The 20193-nt window shown below is 49.6% G+C and overlaps 1 protein-coding gene across 1 annotated transcript in view; it reads right to left on the reverse strand.

Moving 5' to 3' along the window:
- Window positions 1–19846, reverse strand: part of ARHGAP39 (Rho GTPase activating protein 39) — a 249453-nt gene extending 229607 nt beyond the window's left edge. Inside the window, exon 1 of the mRNA XM_063131197.1 lies at window positions 19750–19846. Within this exon, the coding sequence (XP_062987267.1) occupies window positions 19750–19760 (11 nt within the window). The 5' untranslated portion in view covers window positions 19761–19846. The remainder of the gene's footprint in view (window positions 1–19749) is intronic.
- Window positions 19847–20193: the final 347 nt, after the last annotated feature.

Here is a 20193-nt window from a genome sequence, read left to right on the forward strand (position 1 = left end):
GGACAGCAAACACGACGGCTCATAATGACAAATCAATAAGAGAGGGCTTTGAAAAACAGCCATATTACAGGAACAGAAAAAAATATATATATTCCCCAGACGGTGGCTCATGAAACATTTAATGTTTTCAGAATTACTCCTCCCAATGTTTTTGTCGCTGCCATCGCACACGAGCATCTTCTGGTGACAAAGTAGGCGTAAAAGTCTTCCGCCACGCCGTCACAGCTTTGGGCACCCGGCGTCACAAGAGCAAGCGGGGAGAGGTTTTGTTTTACATTCTGGAAAGCGCACGGCAAAATCCTAGTACAAAACACACGAATGGAGAACGCTGTCATCCTGCGGGCTTGCTATTTGTGGCAGTGACGTTTTTGCGGCACAACGTTGTGGAGCAATGGCTATAGAATCATAGAATAGCAGAGTTGGAAGGGGCCTACAAGGCCATCGAGTCCAACCCCCTGCTCAATGCAGGAATCCACCCTAAAGCATCCCTGACAGATGGTTGTCCAGCTGCCTCTTGAAGGCCTCTAGTGTGGGAGAGCCCACAACCTCCCTAGGTCACTGGTTCCATTGTCGTACTGCTCTAACAGTCAGGAAGTTTTTCCTGATGACCAAACCCCAGGCTCTTCCCTGGATGATGCATCATGGGCCCCCATCACAAGCCGATTTGTTTCTCCACTCTTTGCTGAGTTGAAGAGCCCACACACTGGATCCCTTTCAGCAGCCATCTTCCTACACCCCACCCTGTGGTCATTCCCTCCTCTTTCACATTTCCAAAAAGAGCAAAATGCCACCCTTAAATTATTTCCTGCATTGTGGCTTAAACATTTATCACCAGCAACTGGCATAGAGCAAGTGGCTTCTGAGCCTGGAGGAAACGCGACATAACCAACAACACAGAGAGCTTGACTTCTATACTAGATTGGATTCAACAAAAGATGCACCTTTTTGTGCAGAGATAGCACAGAACTGACATTCTGAGATCTGCTCTTTCATTTTTAAGCCAAGTTACTAGACCTTTTGGTTTGTTTGTTTGTTTACAAAATATGTGCATAGACCAGAAACTAAAGTTACCGGAGGCTCAGCTGGGAGGTGGCAATTGTGGTCAGCGCGTCCTCTACAGCCCAAGATGGCCAGCGCTTTAAATAGCAGTACGAATTTCACTGCAAGCCTGTTAAGAGGATAATATTTTAGTAGATCTCCTTATTGGTGCCCTCTTCGAAATAAATATCCAATAGTTATTTTCAACGACAAGGGGATTACAACAAAGCCATAAGCTCCACCCCAGAAGACCAAGCTTTCTCATCAAAGACAGAGGAAGTGTCTATCAATGGCTTCTCGAAATACTGACTAGATGAAAAATTCCGTTTCAGAAACAAGTTATGCTAGCTTTGTAAATAAGCTCACAAGTGCTACTAGTCTACAAAGCTTTTACCAGCTCTCCTCTGGAGCCAGCATGGAAATAGCCTCTTAGCAGAAAAAAATAAATATGCCTTTTATTAAGTAGACTGACAGTCAAGAGACGGAGCAATCCATTTCTCCTCCGCCAGCCCACTCACTTGCCTGCATGGAATTCCTCGCCGCAGATGGCTACCCGGTGAGTTAAATACAAGGCTGCAGTACACTCCTGGGACCCGACAGAGAAGACAGCCTTCAAGGCGCGCTTGGGGGCTTCCCAGAGAAAGAAGACTGGCCATTGTGGAGAATTGCATGTGCGACTAGATGGACCCACCAGGTCTACACTCCACCAGGTCTCCTCCCATGCTCCACTTTAACTCCAAGAAAGAGAACCGATCGTTCTACAAAAGCAGGCTTGTTAATTTACTGCGCAAAACACACATCCTGTGGCATTTTAAAAAATATACCAGTTTATTGCGGCAAGAACCTTTTGTCACCTGAAGCTTTTGCCTGTGAAAGGGTGAACGGAATAACGAGCTCAAGTTAAAGGAAGCCAGATTCCAGCTGGACATCAGGAAAAACTTCCTGACTGTTAGAGCAGTACAACAATGGAACCAGTGACCTAGGGAGGTTGTGGGCTCTCCCACACTGGAGGCCTTCAAGAGGCAGCTGGACAACCCTCTGTCAGGGATGCTTTAGGGTGGATTCCTGCATTGAGCAGGGGGTTGGACTCGATGGCCTTGTAGGCCCCTTCCAACTCTGCTATTCTATGAATCTATGAATGGGCACCTATTTCAATTCCATCTCAAACTCTGCCATCTGCCGACTGCTAGGGAACTACCCGTGTCCAGCCTCTCCCATAATTTCACAATGAGTTCCTCTACAATGCTTTAAAGCCAGCTTTCTCCGACCTGGTACCCTCCAGAGGGGCTAGACTACAACTTCTAGCATCCCCACCCACCCCCAGCTATGCTGTCTTCCAGGCTTAATCGGTCCAATCAGCACTCTGAATGGAAGGCAAGGTCCAGCGTGGGAAGAGTGTGTTTTGACTCCAAGAGCTCATGCGTGTGGGCAAGATTTTTCTTTATTGCGGTGGTTACCAATTGGTGGTCCCACCCAGGGGGTCCATGGTGCCATTGACATATTCACCATTCATTTCTGGAGTCCACTGATGACGAATTCCTACCAGAAGTAAAATCTAACATCCCTGAGCACCTGCGTGACTTAGCGACTAGCTTCAGAGATTCCTTCCCTGCACCTAATCCTGAAAACTCACGGAGAAGGAATCCTTTTGAATGTGGTGATGTACAAACTAACAACTCTATCTGCGGAAGAGCAAGATGCACTTGTTGACGTGACTTACGATGGTTCATTGAAATCATTTTTCAAAGAATATAGACTGGACCAATTCTGGGTGAAGGTTTTTCCTGATTATAAGATGTTTAGGTGAAAAGGCTGTGAAACATCTAGTTCCCTTTTGTTCCACATAGCTTTGTGAACAAATGTTTTTGACATTTTGTTCTATGAAGAACAAGCATAGAAATCGGCTCGATGTTGATCCAGATTTGAGATTAAAAGTAGGAAATATTGAACCGGATGTGGGAGGGATTGTTTGGGACAAAAAGAGGCATGATTTCTCCCATCACATTTAGGTTTAGTAGCTGCTAGAAAAGTCATAATTTGTTCAATTGTAAAGTAGACATTAGTAAAATTAAATTCGTCTTTATATTCCTAACTAAATCATTGTCATTTTTGCGTGGTAATATCACAAATTTCATGGTCTGTTTTTTAGTATACCTAAAATCCTTTGCTTATTAGGGGCTACCCCTTATTTTCTCCAAAAAATTGCTTCGCACAGGTAACTACTATAGAGATAACAAATTTTTCAAAAGTAGGGGGTCCATGGCTTGGCATTTGAAAAACAAGGGGTCCGCAGTACTTGGCTAATTGGGAACCACTGCTTTATTGCATTGCTTGGTTTCCTGTCCAGCACTTTTTCCAGGGAGAATCTTCTCCTTTATGAGCCTCCCACCCACCCCCCACCCCGATCCAGAGTTCAGAGCATCCAATGAGGGGCAGTTCCGAATAACAGGCTGTTGACATGCTGTTGTTTTCAACGGGAGGAGCTGTAGCGCAGTGTCTGAGCCCCTGCCTCCCAGGTTTGATCTCCAGCGAGTGCTACAGAAGACTCTTCCCTGAAACTCTGGTGAGCCACTGCTGCCGGCCAGCGTAGACAATACCGGGCTAGACAGACTGATGGGCCTGATTCAGTATTAGGCAGCTTCCTCTGTTCCTATGGAAGTTCATGCCACCATCAACTTTTAAGCCACTGAAGATGCTACAAGACTCCCTGTCGCTTTGGGATTATATCAATGGAGGGGTGGTGGTGTTTGCTTGTTCTTTGTTCTTAAAGGGAAGCAGTGTGAGATACTGTTGCTTGATAAGGGATACCATAAGCCAGATATCCACAGAAATCAATCTGCATCCAAAAGTCAGTGACCTAGTTCACATGTAGGGGTTGAGTATGGGTTTTGAATCCTGAGTAGTTCTTAACCCATACTTCTGCAGCTGGATGTAACTATGGGTTGTTAACCACAAACAACCCAGGAAGAAAACCCATAGTTTGTTGTTGCATTGTGAACTATGGGTTGTTTCAACTATAGGTTGTCATTGACCCAGTTCACATGATAGCTACAACCCACCATGGGTTGTTCAACCCATGGTGGGCTGCAACACACGTCAGGCAGTTTTTGTTTCTGTCTTCCAGGCACCCTGGAAGACAGAAACCAACTTCAAAGTGATCTTGATAGGCTGGAGTGCTGGGCTGAAAACAACAGAATGAAATTTAATAGGGATAAATGCCAAGTTCTACATTTAGGAAATAGAAACCAAAGGCACAGTTACAAGATGGGGGATACTTGGCTCAGCAATACTACAAACGAGAAGGATCTTGGAATTGTTGTAGATCGCAAGCTGAATATGGGCCAACAGTGCAATATGGCTGCAAGAAAGGCAAATGCTACTTTGGGCTGCATTAATAGAAGTATAGCTTCCAAATCACGTGAGATACTGGTTCCTCTCTATTCGGCCCTGGTTAGGCATCATCTAGAGTATTGCGTCCAGTTCTGGGCTCCACAATTCAAGAACACAGAAAAGCTGGAGCATGTTCCGAGGAGGGCGACCAGGATGATCAGGGGTCTGGAAACAAAGCCCTATGAAGAGAGACTGAAAGAACTGGGCATGCTTAGCCTGGAGAAGAGAAGATGGAGGGGAGACATGAGAGCACTCTTGAAATACTTAAAAGGTTGTTCCACAGAGGAGGGCCAGGATCTCTTCTCGATCCTCCCAGAGTGCAGGACACGGAATAACGGGCTCAAGTTAAAGGAAGCCTGATTCCAGCTGGACATCAGGAAAAACTTCCTGACTGTTAGAGCAGTATGACAATGGAATCAGTTACGTAGGGAGGTTGTGGGCTCTCCCACACTAGAGGCCTTCAAGAGGCAGCTGGACAACCACCAGTCAGGGATGCTTTAAGGTGGATTCCTGCATTGAGCAGGGGGTTGGACTCGATGGCCTTGTAGGCCCCTTCCAACTCTGCTATTCTATGATTCTATGAATATTCAAACTGTGGCCACATCTTGCCATGACATCAGAACTTGGGTGGCGGGGGCTGTGGGGGGTTAAACAATCATTGCATAACCCTAGAGCAGTGGTTCTTAACCTTTTTTGAGTCACGGACTCAAAAATCTGGTTAAGAATCACTGAAAATCTGGTGAAAATCTGGTGAAAGCTATGGACCCCCTCCCTAGAGAAATGCACATAAGCACATAAACACAACTTTGCATGCAATGAATATACTTTATTTTATTGAAAACTGATTGCCTCATACAGTGTATGACATACACAAAGTATGAATAAAGTGAACAAGCTTAATAAAAAAGTATGTTTCTCACTCTTTTTCATGCAAAAATTAATGGCCACTCCATACAAAAATGAAATGCAATCATCATGTGCAAATTAAAACAAAATGTTAATTCTGCTCAAAAGTTCATTTCAATGAGAAGGTTGTTCAATTAAGTCATTTCAACAAGAAAGAATTTGCTCGCTCGCTCCCCCTTCAAGGCTCCAGGCATGCTGGGCAGGAGGGAACAGGGAAAGCACGAGAAAGCACATGGAGGGGAGCTAAGTTCAAAATGGCTGCTGAGTTCTTTTAAGGTACAGCGTTTTAAATTTAAAAAATCAACTAAAGTGATTCCCTTAATATAGTGAATATAAATTTTTATTTGACTTTCACGGACCTCCTGAAGCCCATCCATGGACCCCTTGGGGGTCCATGGACCCCAGGTTAAGAACCCCTGCCCTAGAGCAAGCCATGGGTTGCGAGAAGTTTGTTTAACCCATGCGCAACTCCCACTGCCTGGGTCCGGACGACACAAACCACAGTTTGAATATTCAAAATAAACTGTGACTTACTTGATTGTGTGAGCCAGCTACAGAGGAGATGGGCAAGAGTGCCCCCACCCCACCCCCCAAAAATCCAACTTCTCTACATGCCAGTACAACAGCACTGCAAAGGCGTTTGCGATACAGGGAGAAAGACTGTAAAGGAAGAGGGAATTAAACAACCCAGGAATTGAAAAAAACAACCAGTGCTTTGTGTGATGGTCTGGCAGACAAATCATGGGTAAACTCTAAGTAAAGCAACAACCCACACCCCAAGTTGCAGTTACATGCACACCAGATCATGTTTAGCTTCACGGGATCCTCCTTGGCCACTTCTACTGTGGCCTTTTGCTAGATGTTCACCACTTTGAGAACTGGAAAGCCTCTGGCAACAATGCAATTCTATCCACGGCCTTGCTCCATGCTCCTGTGAGCCTAGCATGTCCCCTAGAGAACCAATGGGAAGTTGAGGCAGTTGTCGCTAAACACCCGGAATTGCACTGAAAAACCCAATCATTGGTCCAAGAGTGACACATACACCTTCATGGACCTCTAAACCTGAAAAGAAGTACCAGCCTCCACCTGGTGCATTATGGAGGCCCGGGGGGGGGGGGGGGGAAGAGGAGGATCACATTCTTCACTATCACCTGCTTCACTGATATTTCAAGCAAACAGGACCTGGACCTGGGATCTGGAGTGAAAGGAAGGGAAGAACTGTTTCAGCTTTATTAATTTTGGGGATATCTTCCTTGCAGGAACTCATCACTATGTGCTGCTTCAACAAAACTGCACGCATCTGCAACGCTAGCAATAAGACCTGCTTTCGTTTCAAAGTTTTTGCCAGAGATCCTCCCCCGGCCGCACACTGAAACACTTGAGTAAGCAATAAGAGATGACAAAGCATGCCATCTTGCCATCTGAGGTACAAGGCTTAAAAACCAATTACCTTCAGCCGCTGGAGAAATGCATACATTCCACTGCAATCTTACACTTCTTAAAATATGTCACCGGTGCCATTAGAACACCTACACCAAGAGCGCTCGTGTAGGCCCACAGGGGCAAACCGAGCAGGTAGGGCTCGCGTGTCTCATTATGAAATGCGGAACAGCCGATGCCTTGCAAAAGGCAAACATCTGTTGGGGAAAAGGGGACTTCTACGGTTGAGCAGTTGGACTGTTCCACCAACAGCAGCTGGCCCAACTGAAGATGCCAGCTCACCTTCTGCAATGCCCCTCCTTCTACGGCACCCTTCAGGCCGGAAGGCCAAAGAAAAAGCCAGATGGTGCAGTCAGAGGAAGAAGGGGCTGCCCAAATTTCCCAAGGATTTCCCCATCACCAAGGAATATCAGTCCCTGAGATGGTGTAGTTAAAGCAGCATTGCGATTCCAAACTTTAGAACAGAGTTGGGAAACCACAGAGCAGGGGGTGGGGGCAAATCAGCCCCTCCAGGGTTCCCCAGGAGCCACGCACCCCCCAACACCCTTTCCCCAACCCACTGATTATTTGGTAGACTTCTGAGCAGCTTTTTCCCTATTCTAAAAAGCTGACATGTCTCCGAAGACTTAGTTCCTAAGAGCTTTAAACTAAAATATTCCGGCATTTTGGGCCCACCAACTTTTGCCTTCAGCTCTACCCAACACTAGAATGTGGCCCCCAAGGCACTTGTCAAACCCATCACAAATTATAGATACACAAGGAGAGCAAGCTGCAAATGTATTGCCGGTTGGATATATCAACCAACAATTGATACCTGGAACAAATCTTTTACAAAGCGTTATTGAGAAGCCTGCAACAGAATATGGTCCTGTCATAAGAAAATATTGAGTTTATCGTACAAAATGGCTAGACAAAAAAGCAACCACTGGCTGCATTCTCATGTCTTACAAGATACGTAAATCACCATCTCCAGCTAAGCATAAGAAGTCTAAAACATTGCATATTAACTCCATCCCTACTAATAATTCACGTCATTTTCATGTGGCATCTTGCCCATTCTACATAAAACATGACTGCCACAGCTTTCCACTAAGAGCACTATCCGCACATACAAGCTTAGCTGTGAACGTACGATGTCGCCTTAGACCAATGGTCTGACTTGGTATATCAAGGCCACTCCTGTGAGCTTCATACTTGGGTAGGGATTGGAAGGTGTGTCTCATTAATCCAGGTCCAACATCATATCACATCAGAGTGACTGCAGCTTCGTGGTACAGCACATGCTTTGCACATAGAAAGTCCTAAATTTAATCCCCACTATCTCCAAATACAACGGGGAAAGACTCCTCCCCACAACCGTGGAGTGTTGCTGAGTTGATGGACCTATGGTCTGACTCTGTATTAGTCAGCTTTCTATGTTCCTAGAGTGCTACCTACCTTCTTCTAGGTACTACTCATGCTCTACCTTCACACTACACACACTGTACCCAAAGAGTACAGAAGAGTTTCCTATGCAACTGTGCCCTTATATCTGGTCAGATCCTGTACTGCAGGTAAGCCACAGAACCTGTTAAACACAGAGTCTGGGATAGGACTGGTAAACTCAGGCTGATGAAGAGGACCCTAGGAGGTCACTGCAGAGAATTACTGTATTCAGTAAAACGGAGAGGAGCAGCCTGTGTTTGCTATTGGCAAGAGTAAAAGTCCCACCGCACTGCTCAAGAACTACTTCAATTTGTTTTAAAGCCTCCCATTTCTCAGGTAAACAGAATTGCTTTTGCCTTTCCAGGTCTCCAAAGAACACACACAAAGCTTTTTACATGCTCCAGCCACTCTTTTCAACACAGCCCCAAGGATACTGGACCATAAATCATGCACAGTTATAGTTACCTTGAACAAGTTTCTTTGGAACAGGTGAGAAATGTATGCACATACGCATTCACATTCCTGTATGTCTGAACTAGCCATATTTGGTTTTAAATGAACGAAAACCAGATAATAAAGTGAATTTTGTTACCAATTTTTGATGTCATGCAGACGTGTTTGCGTGTGATACTTCATGGCTATGTGAAAAGATGGCAGTACACAGCTCAGGGTTCAAGGACTTTTGACAATCTGCCTCAATTTATCCATTGTTCAGGATCCTAGAAGAGTAGAGTTGGAAGGGGGCTCTAAGGCCATCGAGGCCAACCCCCTGCTCAAGGCAGGAATCCACCCTAAAGCATCCCTGACAGGTGGTTGTCCAGCTGCCTCTTGAAAGCCTGAATCCCAAGAAACTCACAACAGAACATGCCACTGCGACACAGCTCATAGACAGTGAAGCCAGTGTGGTGTAGCGGCTAAAGTATTGGACTGGGAGTTGGGAGATCCAGGTTCTAGTCCCCACTCGACCATGGAAACCCACTGGGTGACTTTGGGCCAGTCACAGACTCTCAGCCCAACCTACCACACTGGGTTGTTGTTGTGAGGATAAAATGAAGAGGAGGAGGATTATGTATGCCGCCTTGGGTTCCTTGGAGGAAAAAAGCCAGGATATAAATGCAATAATAAAGTAAATAATAAAAATCTGCACAAGGCCTTGCTGCAATCCCACCCCCATTTATTGCATCTAAAGTGCCATCCCTGCACATTACCCCTCAGAGCCCATAAAGTTCTGATGGGGATAGACAAAGGAGGATATTTGTACTCCCACCTGCAGCATCGGATCCAGCATGTGTTGATTTTCCGCCTGGTGTTGCCTTCATATTGAAGCCCTTCTAAACTTCCATTAAGGCCAGAAATTACTACCCAAGTAATATCAAATGGATTAGTGCATTAATTTTTGTGAACCGCCCAGAGACCTCCGGCTATTGGGCGGTATAGAAATGTAATAAATAAATAAATAAATAAGCAGATCCCAAAGGGTGTCATCTCCAGTTAGCTGGACAAACGGCAGGCACCCACGACTGGATTTAGACCCAGGGCTGCCAGTGGCCAACCCCCATCACGTACAATGAGGCTTGCAAACACAACACAACCATTTGGGTCTCGTATCTAGGCATGGAAGCATCTGCAAAACGAGAGTTTGTTCCTTTATTTCTACCAATTCAGACCATTAATGTGTCACAAGTGACCAACACAGAGCTATGTGGGCAGACAGAACAGGCTAAATAAAACTGTGGGCTGGTCACTTATTAAGAGCAGCCCTGTTGTACTAGATTGGCAAAATATTCATTTACTCTAGCCATAGGCTGCTCAGGCCTGTTGGCAGCCATTTTAGGGCATGCTTTTGAACCCAGCCTAGTTCTGGAGCCTAAAAAGTGTAGGTCTGTAGAAGGCATCAGAGTAAAATTAATGCAACAACAATAACGGGTCTTTGGCTCAGAGGGTCAGCCATGCTTCCAGCTACCAAGAAGCTGGTTTTCCATAGTTGCCCATAGAAGTCATTTACAGTCAAGCAGAGCTCAGAGATAATAGTCGATTGAGGCAGAAACACGTTGAGGTAGACAGAGAAATGCTAGCACCTTTAAAGAAATGCCAGCACCTTTAGCTTCGTGCTGCATCACGAAGCTAAAGCGGGGTTTGAGAGCACCATAAATCCACTCCAGGACACAAACTAGTGAAGCAAAAGGCTGACAAATACAGCTTTGAGGACTAAGTAGTCACTTATTTCTGGCCCTTCCAGTGCAAGTCTCCGAGAAGAGCAAACCTCAAGTCCCGTCTTTAAGCCTCTCCAACGGCAACTGATTTAACCAGAGCGCCTCTATAGTGATAATTTTAGTCGAATGGCTACTGAACACCTCTAGGAAGGAACGAAGGAAGGATGGAGGCTTTGGGTCACAGCAGCATGGCCAGCGGCAGCTAATTGGGCAAGCTAACAGGCCCTCTTCACCACCATTAAACACACACCTACCTTGGAAGTGAAGAGTTTCAGTTTTTCCATCCTCCGGCTGGTTAGTTTGCCATTTTTAGGCAAAGGAAGCCCTTTCAACCCACCTGCCAATCATTAAGGTAAGACCCCCATTTTGCATCTTGACAAGTCTATCCTGTGCTTCCTGAGCAGCTGCCAAAAGGGCTCCCCCAGCAGGGACAAAACATGCAGATCCAATGGTCACCAACACTATGTCTAGTCAGCCCCTCCCTACCAGACGATGTGTCTAGAACTGGCCCCTTTTAACTTAAGATGCCAGGGACTGGATCTGGGACATTCTGCATGCCATGTATGGGCTATACCATTGAGTCAAACCAATCTGGAAGGAGGGCAGAGGGTTGTTTTTGCAATGTGCAGAGCCCCCCACACACATGGAGCTAGAGAAGGAAGCAAGGCGGTGCCCCCTCCCTGGCAATGCATTTCAGATGTGCAGTGTTAAGGTCGAGGGTGAGATGCCTGCCCTTGCAGGAGAAGCATAATTCTAATGAGCACAAAACGTTTGGTTGGACATCAAGGCCAGCCAACACTGGGTGATCCCCTACAAGAAGGGTTATTCTCCGCTGAAGATGCAATGAACCAGACCAACTCTTGACTAATTTCGTTGCGTTTCTGAAATAAGTAGAAGACCATACTTTGAAAGCCAAAAATGCCTGTTGCGGTGCTTATAAATGTAGGAATAAATAGTAATTAATTCATTTGGCATGTTGCCGACTGTACATTTGGAGTAGCACTTCCAGCTTCTCTACTAAGTCAGTGGCTTAGTTCAGACAACACGTTTACAATGGTGTTTTTAGAACTCAACGGTGGAGTTTTTACACCACCGTTGAGAAATGTGTTGTCTGGCGGGTAAACAGTGCAGTTGTTTTGGAAAAAACTCCACGCAGAATATCAGCGCTGTGCAGAGGAGATTTCCTACACAACGGTTGTGTTTTGTGGAGTTTTCCATTGCGTTGAGTGGACTTTTCCCAATGGCTACAGAGTTGCTTGGCAATTGTTTTTTTGCAGCAATGGCTGATGGGATACCATCAGGAGGATTGGGGGTGGAGAGAGGGCAGAGGAACTGTCAATCAAACGTCACAACGGATTTTACTCAACTCCATGGTAGCCCCCACTCACACAACGGTGGAGTTAGAACATGATTGATTGATTGATTGATTGATTTGTTTGCTTGTTTCATTTGTTTGTTTGTTTCATTTTTATACCGCCCAATAGCCGAAGCTCTCTGGGTGGTTCACAAAAATTAAAACCATAATAAAACAACCAACAGGTTAAAAGCACAAATACAAAATACAGTGCCCCTAAAAACTCAAACGTTGAGTGGAGTTTTCACTAGGGATGTGCTCCGCTTCTAATCGGACCGGCGAATTAGAAGCGGAGCGGGGGGCTTCGCCTGCCCTTAAGGCAGGGGTGAAGAGGATTGGGGGGCCGGCGGAGCGTGGCGAAGAGGATCGAGGTGAAGGCGGATCCTTCGCCTCGATCCGGAGCTCCGCCAGAAAGGTAAGTGGGGTTTACCGGGCCCTGCCGCTGTCGCTGATGCGGCAACAGCGGCAGGGCCCGGTAAGCCCCCACCTCCTCTCCCTTACCTGCGTCCATCCGTGGTCTGTCGGCTTCTTCAATTGAGCCAGCGGTTCAACTAGGAAGTCTAGGCTGCACTTGCGGCCCAGATTTCCTGGTTGAACCGCGGGCTCAATTGAAGAAGCCGACGGACCGTGGACGGAGGCAGGTAAGGCCCCCCTCCCCCTTGGTCCCTTACCGGGCTCTGCCGCCGTCCCCGCACGGGCGGCGACGGCGGCAGGGCCCGGTAACCCCCCCTCTGCCCTCCTCTCCCGGACTTACCTGGCGCCACTCCCCTCCACTGCGGAGCTCCAATTCGGAGCCGGAGCTCCGCAGCGAAGAGGAGCAGAGTATGGGCGGGGCGGCGCGGAGCGGGCCGATCCGAAATTTTCGGAATGGCCTGCGTGGCGGAGCGGGGGGTCCGTGCACACCCCTAGTTTTCACACTGCGTTGACTAACGGCTGAACTGAGCCAACAAGATCCAATCACAATGGCTTTAAAAGAGGATTGGACAAATTCATGAAAGAGAAGGCTGTCAATGGCTACTAGTTCTGATGGCTATATGCTACCTTCCGTATCAGATGCAGTATGCCCTGTAGCTGGGGAACATGGGAGGGAAGGTGCTGTTGCACTCACGTCCTTCTTGTGGGTCCCTGGTTGACACCTGGTTGGCCACTGTGTGAACAAAATGCTGGACTAGATGGACCCTTGGTCTGATCCAGCAGTGGTCTTATGTTTTTATGCCTTGATCAAACAGTGCAAACCAGGACCAATATTATGCAGCCAAGAGTAACCCAAGGAGGCCAATTCAGAGGAGCTTCCAGACTATGGTCTGAAGACTTAGGATCCATTCACACGAAAACATGGGGAGGGGGAGGAAAACCATAAGGTGCCCACCCACCACACAACTGTTACCCTGTGGAGCGCAGTGGTTTACTTACCCCTCGCCGCTTCATGGATAAATTTGTGGCCTCCCACCACTGCACCTACGCATTATCAGCGGGCAGCCCAACTTCTGCCACAGCAGCCTCCCTAGCTGCCAAAAAGGTCATGCAACCATAGAAGATGTCTACGATGGCAAGAGCATCACTGGAAGTAACAGTTGCTCTTGCTGGCTGACTCTATGGTCACTGCTATTTTTTTTCCCTTTTCCACTGTTTTGGGGCCAAAAAACAGGGTCCCTGTCAGATGACATGAGGCCCACCATGGACCCACTATGGGGAGGGAATTCTCCCACCACGTGTCATGCTAACCCACAGTGCATGGCATTTTTTTAGTGATCCACGGTGGGTTAGCGTGTCACCTGAAGAGGCCCTTCGAATTGCCCCTCTCTGTCTCATCCCTTTTCATTCTCAGCTTCCCTTTCAGTACCACCTCTCCAAACCATGGTTTCCCATCCTGATTTATGGGAGCAACCGCTAGCCATAGCTTGACAATTCAGACATCATCACCAAGTAAGGCTATTGAAACCGCAAACTCAAACAGAGGCCAGGAGAGAGGAGGGAAGAGGGATTATATGAACCCACAAGATTGATGATGTTTATGTAAACCATGGTTTGGAGAATCACCTGAATTGAGCTGTAGCATTTCCAATTTTCCCCAAATAAACAGATTATAAATAAAGAGGGGCTATAGCTGAGTTGTAGTTGTATGCTTTACATACAGAAGGTTGCAGGTAAAATTGGCAATTGCGGTTAAAAGAATCTCAGGGCTGGGAAAGACATCACTCCAGACCTGAGCAGTCCTCTCTACTTTGCTCCAATGGCCAGGTTCCACAGAGGGTAGCTTCACATAAGTGGATTCCAAAACCTCAACAGAAGTGGGGCAAAGAATTTCCCCAGGTGCAGTTTTCATTGCTTTGTTTACACAAGTAGACCTTGAATATAGTACTTGTAAGACATTGTGACCTGCAGAATAATAAACAATATCCCCAAGTTTCATCTACTTTCCATTTAAAGGTTTATCTCTGTAAACGAAAGAGCACCAGGAATTAATATAATATACCCAAAAAATCAAGTGAGTTTTGTATCTGACGTGCATTTTTTGTCCCAGCAAATGCAGAAAGTTGAGGTAAAAGCTTTCCAACAAAAAAACACCCAGGGAAGCAGATGTGAGTGCCCATATAAAAGGTTCTTTCTAAAAACCAAGAAAACCCCAGACATGATATCCTAAAAAAGTACATTGAATTTTGCCACTGGAGTGGTATGTTGTCTGACACAAAAGAAAATAGTGGGATAAAATAACATCTTGTTGCTTTTTCAAATCAAAACTGATCCAAGGAAGTAGCTGGCAACGCAATCCTATACATGTCTAGTCAAAAGTAAATCCCATTGAGTTCAATGGGGCTTACTCCCAGACAAGTAAAATATTGCTGCCTTAAATGTCATTTTCTTGACACCGAACACACACAGGTCTATCTTGAGATACTTTAGAATTAGGAAAATGCCCCAAGAGTAATTCATGTAAGCTTTTTGTTCAGCGTTTCCTCTTGCTTAGAGTCGCTACCTCGTGTATAAAACCCGATAAGCAAACAGAAGATCAAGTATCTACTACACAATTCATCCGAGTGTGAGCTAAGTGGTCCAGTAATTTCCTCCTCCTCCACACACACAAACCAAAGATGCAAGTGACAGACAGCTGGACCTGTTCTGCTCTCTTATCTGGATTTGTAGTAAAGCATTTAAAATTTGCGACTTTTCCATAAGAATTGCACTCAAGGCAACATACGGACTGCCAGTCCCTTACAGACAACAATACTGGATGCGAAAAGCATCTCACATTAGGTCTCCACAATGCCAGACCACTCTGCTTTTCCCCTTCTTTTCCCACTGGCTCCTGGGACAACTCTGTAGACACCTCTCTATCCCCGTATGATTTAGAGAACTCCTGTGCAGCAAGAAAACTAGCGGGTGCTGCAGCCAGAACTGGCCTCCTACAGATCCTTCTGTCACAAGATTCCAGACCAGAGGGCTTCCTGCGTCTCATCTCCAAATCCTGGAAAGAAAACTGACGCTTCTGTGGTTAAGTGATAAATGGAATTCTCCAGAAAGCAGAAGCCCTGCATCCGAGATACACCAGCAAAAAGTCTAAAATAGCCTCAACGAGAACATTCCATAACGGATTCAGTGACATGAGGTTATGATCACCCTAGATTGGAGACTAGGAAGGGAGGGAGGGGAAAAGGTAGAAGATACTTGGAATACATCTTCTGAAGCCAAATATATCAGGATCAGAAAAACACAGCCCACACAAGTTCTTCACTGGTAGAAAGCAGAGAAAGACTTGGCCTCCAACCTTTTCTTTCATGAATACTTAAGAAGCCACCAAGTCTGGTCTCTGATCTTCAAATATTCATAGAACCATAGAATAGTAGAGTTGGAAGGGGCCCACAAAGCCATCGAGTCCAACCCCCTGCTCAATGCAGGAATCCACCCTACAGCATCCCTGACAGATGGTTGTCCAGCTGCCTCTTGAAGGCCTCGAGTGTGGGAGAGCCCACAACCTCCCTAGGTAACTGGTTCCATTGTCGTACTGCTCTAACAGTCAGGAAGTGTTTCCTGATGTCCAGCTGGAATCTGGCTAGAAGATTGCTCATCTTCTAACCAGGCTAGGATTAAGCCATGCAGACCCCAGCACGTGAAGGGGCAATTTACCTCCAGGTGGCTCAAGCAAGTGAGCCAGTGCACACGCTATGAGGCGGAAGCAAATGGTTTGGCTTCCCAAAAAGAAGCAGAACATGGAGACAACTTGCATTCAGTGCCGACACCCTCAACAGAGCCAGCAACATAAGCAGCCTTGTCATCCTAGCAACAACGCCACAAGAAGCATCCCTCCCTCGATATACAGCCAAATTAAGGCAATACCTCTTTTATTGGAAAGACTCGTTCCCTGGGTACTGCAGAAAGTTCTCCTCTCAGTTCAACTCCCGTTTCTCTTTGATTCAGAGGGAAGCCTCCCTCGCCATGCCCGCAACTAGAGCAAAATGCATCGTGGACCCCACCACACCCCACACCCGCTGTACGGACTGATACCAGCCAGCTCTTGCTAAATTTAAGCTCCATGATTCAACATGCAGGGGTGTTGGTTTCCTCCCCTCCCACAGCACTCCTGAGCAATTAACACTCCACGGCACAGAGGCAAACGAAGGCAGCTTCTTGCTCGGAGTTCACACCAAACGAACAGTACGACATTTATCAGTATTCCGTGCGACCATGCAGGGCACCGGCTGCATGCGAGATCTAAGCCAACCATTCAGGGGCAGCGGTCCAACTGGCAGGTCCTAGAGCCCGGACGGACCCAAACCGTAGCATCTTGGCCAGGGCGCACAGCCACACCTCGATGCAAGCCACCTGCTGCCTCCACGCAATCCGGCATGTCACCCGGCAACAACGCCACACGGTTTGCCAGGTGTACAGATCCGCAGCCAAGGTCAGCACTCAAGGGTTAATTGAAATGCTATCGCTCGCACAGGGGTGGGGAAAAATTAATACTTCCTCGTCTTGCGGTAGCTTAGCAGCGTGCAGAATAAAAGGGTAAGACGGAGCAGGCAGGGAATTGGCAGCAAATGAACGACAGCCCAGGCACCCACCCACAAATGCCTGCCGATCATTCTGTGCTAACCTCTGCATCTCCCCTCCCACGCGCGCACACACACCCCCCACCCAAATACCAACGGTCACCTTCTATAACCCCAACTCTTCCCACTGCACCAGTGGGGCCCCCGTAGCCCATCCCGGCATTACGGCTCGACACGGAAGGCAAACACCAGAGCACCCACACTTGGTAGCTCAGATACCGACCCTCAAGCTGTATCCCCCCCACCCCGCTCCCTGCCCACTTAGAAGGTGGGTGGGTGGGGAGGGAAAGCCACACTGCATTCCTCCCTCCCACCCAGCTCAGTTCCACAGCACAAACCAGCAGCCAGGCATCCTTCAGCCATCCCGTTAATAAGCACCCAAGCTCTTTCCATCGCCAAACCTGTGGTCCTTCATGCTTTCAGCACCCTCCTTAAAAGCTCAATACAGGATGTGCGCAGAGACCCTGCCAAACACACCCTCGATTCACTTGGCTCACAGCCAACTTAAGAGCCCATACTTCAAAAAAAAAGAAAGAAAAGGTGGGGACTAATTAAAACCAAGACCACCCCCTAAGCCCCACTCTGCACTATTGCTTCTTGCCTGCTTGCCCCACAATCCAATCTAACCCCCCACCCTATGAATGAGAGGCATCGAGCCAGCCACTGAAGGAAGGCCAGAAGCAACATACCACCCCTAGAAGAACAGATTTCATGCACACACACACTGCTCCATTCTGGATTGGGGGCGGTCTAAATTCAGGAGGGAAAGGGAGCACTGTAAAACCAGAGACCCAATGTCTATCTGGGCCTCCGATGGGGCAGTACAAGAATCTCAAACCCCCCTTTCCACCCCACCCCACCCCACCCCACCCCACCCGAGACTCAAAGCCCAGCAGTGGGAAAGGCGATACAGCAGCACCAAGGAGGCGGGGTGTGGGGAAGCCACCTGCCTGCAGAAGGATGGGCATGAGCAGGTGCTGAGCTGTGGGGGGGGGGGGGGGAAGAAAGGGGGCACGACTGAAGGGGAGGGGCATGTAGGACCCTCTGAAAAGGGACAGTGCGACCTCCAAGCCAGGGCTATTGGAGGGGAGGCAGGGCTGCCAGGCAAGGCTATGCATGGGGGGGGGGGGGTCCAGAAGCAGAAGGATGCTGTGCCCATTTCAATCACACACACCCAGGATAGGGGGAGGGTCAGAGTTTTAAGAGTAGGTGAGAGAGATCAAGGGGGAGGCAGGCACCAGGGAGAAAGGGGACTCCAGCGAGGAACTGAGTAAGGGGCTTTCAGCTTCTCCAGGGCTGTGGATCTGGCCTCCTCCAGAGTAGGGTCCCACAACTGCACAGCTACAAAGGGAATGGGGGGCCCTCCTGCATGCACCGAGAAAGGGAGGGGGGAAATCTGGGGAGAAAAGACGGTGAATCTAAAAAGGTCTTCTGTTCATTGGGGGTAGGGGGGACGACTTCAGGGCACAATCCTCCTCGCAGCTGAATGGAACAGGGGCCCACGGAGGAGGGCAGGCTTGGGGGGCAGGGGGAGAGGAGAGGGGGCAGGGGAGGAATCCAGCAAGCAGGGCTCCCAATAGGGCGTGTGAGAGGAGGGTCTCCCTGGAAGTAGAGAGGGGCTAGATCCACCAAGCTGGAGCACATGTACCCTTCAGCAGGTGCCCCCTTGGAGAGAAGGGGCTGAAAGGATAGGGGACCATCCCAGGGCGGGAGAAGGGGAGGGACAGCATGGGGCAGAAAACGTAGCGGGGGAGGAGAACTGGGGGGAGGGGGTTCTAAGCAGAGCCCCCCCAAGTTCTCCTCCCCCTTCATTGTGGGTGGGGCACCATGCTATTGGGAAGTGTTCATGCACAAGCAGGGGGGGGAGGGCGAGGCTGAAAGAGAAGGCGCAGGATTTCGGGAGGTGCAGCCCCACAAGTGGGGGGAGAGACAGAGGATGATGGTGATGAAGGAGGCAAAGGAAACAGTGGCAATGGAGGGGTTTTTTTTCCATAAATCGGGGGCAAAGACTTCGGAGGGGTGGGGGGCAGACGCAAGCAGCTGTGGGTTGCAAAAGAGCAATGGGGCGGCTCAGAAATGCAACAATTAAGCAAGTGGGGGGGAGACTGTGCGTGGGGGGGACGCGCCCCTGAGGTGAGGCGCAGGATTCCCGGGGGATGCAGGGGGGCACCAGATTAACGTAGAAGCAGAGGGGTGGGGCGGATCCTATCTATGGGGCTGCGATGCAAGGTGTTACACCCACATCCCACCCACCTAAAAATGGGGCGGGGGGGCGAGGAACGCCGGGGCCATGGGGGGGACACGTTTTGGGGAGGGGGCTTGGGGGCGGAATGCCGGGGACGTGGGGGGCACGTTTTGGGAAGGGGGCTTGGGGGCGGAATGCCGGGGCCATGGGGGGCACGTTTTGGGGAGGGGGCTTGGGGGCGGAATGCCGGGGCCGTGGGGGGCTCGTTTTGGGGAGGGGGCTTGGGGTGGAATGCCGGGGCCGTGGGGGGCTCGTTTTGGGGAGGGGGCTTGGGGGTGGAATGCCGGGGCCGTGGGGGGCTCGTTTTGGGGAGGGGGCTTGGGGGTGGAATGCCGGGGCCGTGGGGGGCTCGTTTTGGGGAGGGGGCTTGGGGGCGGAATGCCGGGGCCGTGGGGGGCTCGTTTTGGTGAGGGGGCTTGGGGGTGGAATGCCGGGGCCGTGGGGGGCTCGTTTTGGGGAGGGGGCTTGGGGGCGGAATGCCGGGGCCGTGGGGGGCTCGTTTTGGTGAGGGGGCTTGGGGGTGGAATGCCGGGGCCGTGGGGGGCTCGTTTTGGGGAGGGGGCTTGGGGGCGGAAAGCCAGGGCCATGGGGGGCTCGTTTTGGAAGGGGGCGTGGAGGGAGGTCCTGGAGCTCTATGGGGCGGGGGTGGTGGTGGGGGGAATGCTATTGAGGGGAGGGGGGTCTTCCTACCTCTCCGCCATCTTCTCCCCCGGGCCGTCGGGGTCGTTACCGGGCGCGGCGAGGGGCGGCGGCAGGAGCGGCAGCGGCGGCGGCGCCCCCCGCCCGGCAGCCCATGGCCCCGGCAGCGCTGCGGCTCCCCGCTCCGCCTCGCCCGCCGCTGCTCCTGCTCCTGCTGCCGCCACCGCCTCCTCCTGGCCACGGACTGACGAGAAGCGCCGGCCAGGAGGAGACGACGACGACGACGACCAGCCCCGACGATGCCGCAGCCGCCGCCGCCACCGCCGCGTCCCGCCGTCACCACCGACAACCGCCCGCAGCCAATCGGACGCTCCCGGGGGCGGGGCCTGCGCCGCCCGGGCTCCGCCCAGCCAACCCGGGCAGCCGCCCGCGACACTCCCCCGCCCTCGGCGCCTCGGGTGCCCATGGGAAATGTAGTTTGGCAGCGCGCCCCGC

This window comes from Elgaria multicarinata, chromosome 7 (genome assembly GCF_023053635.1).
Source record: "Elgaria multicarinata webbii isolate HBS135686 ecotype San Diego chromosome 7, rElgMul1.1.pri, whole genome shotgun sequence".
In the NCBI taxonomy this organism is placed as follows: Eukaryota; Metazoa; Chordata; class Lepidosauria; order Squamata; family Anguidae; genus Elgaria; species Elgaria multicarinata.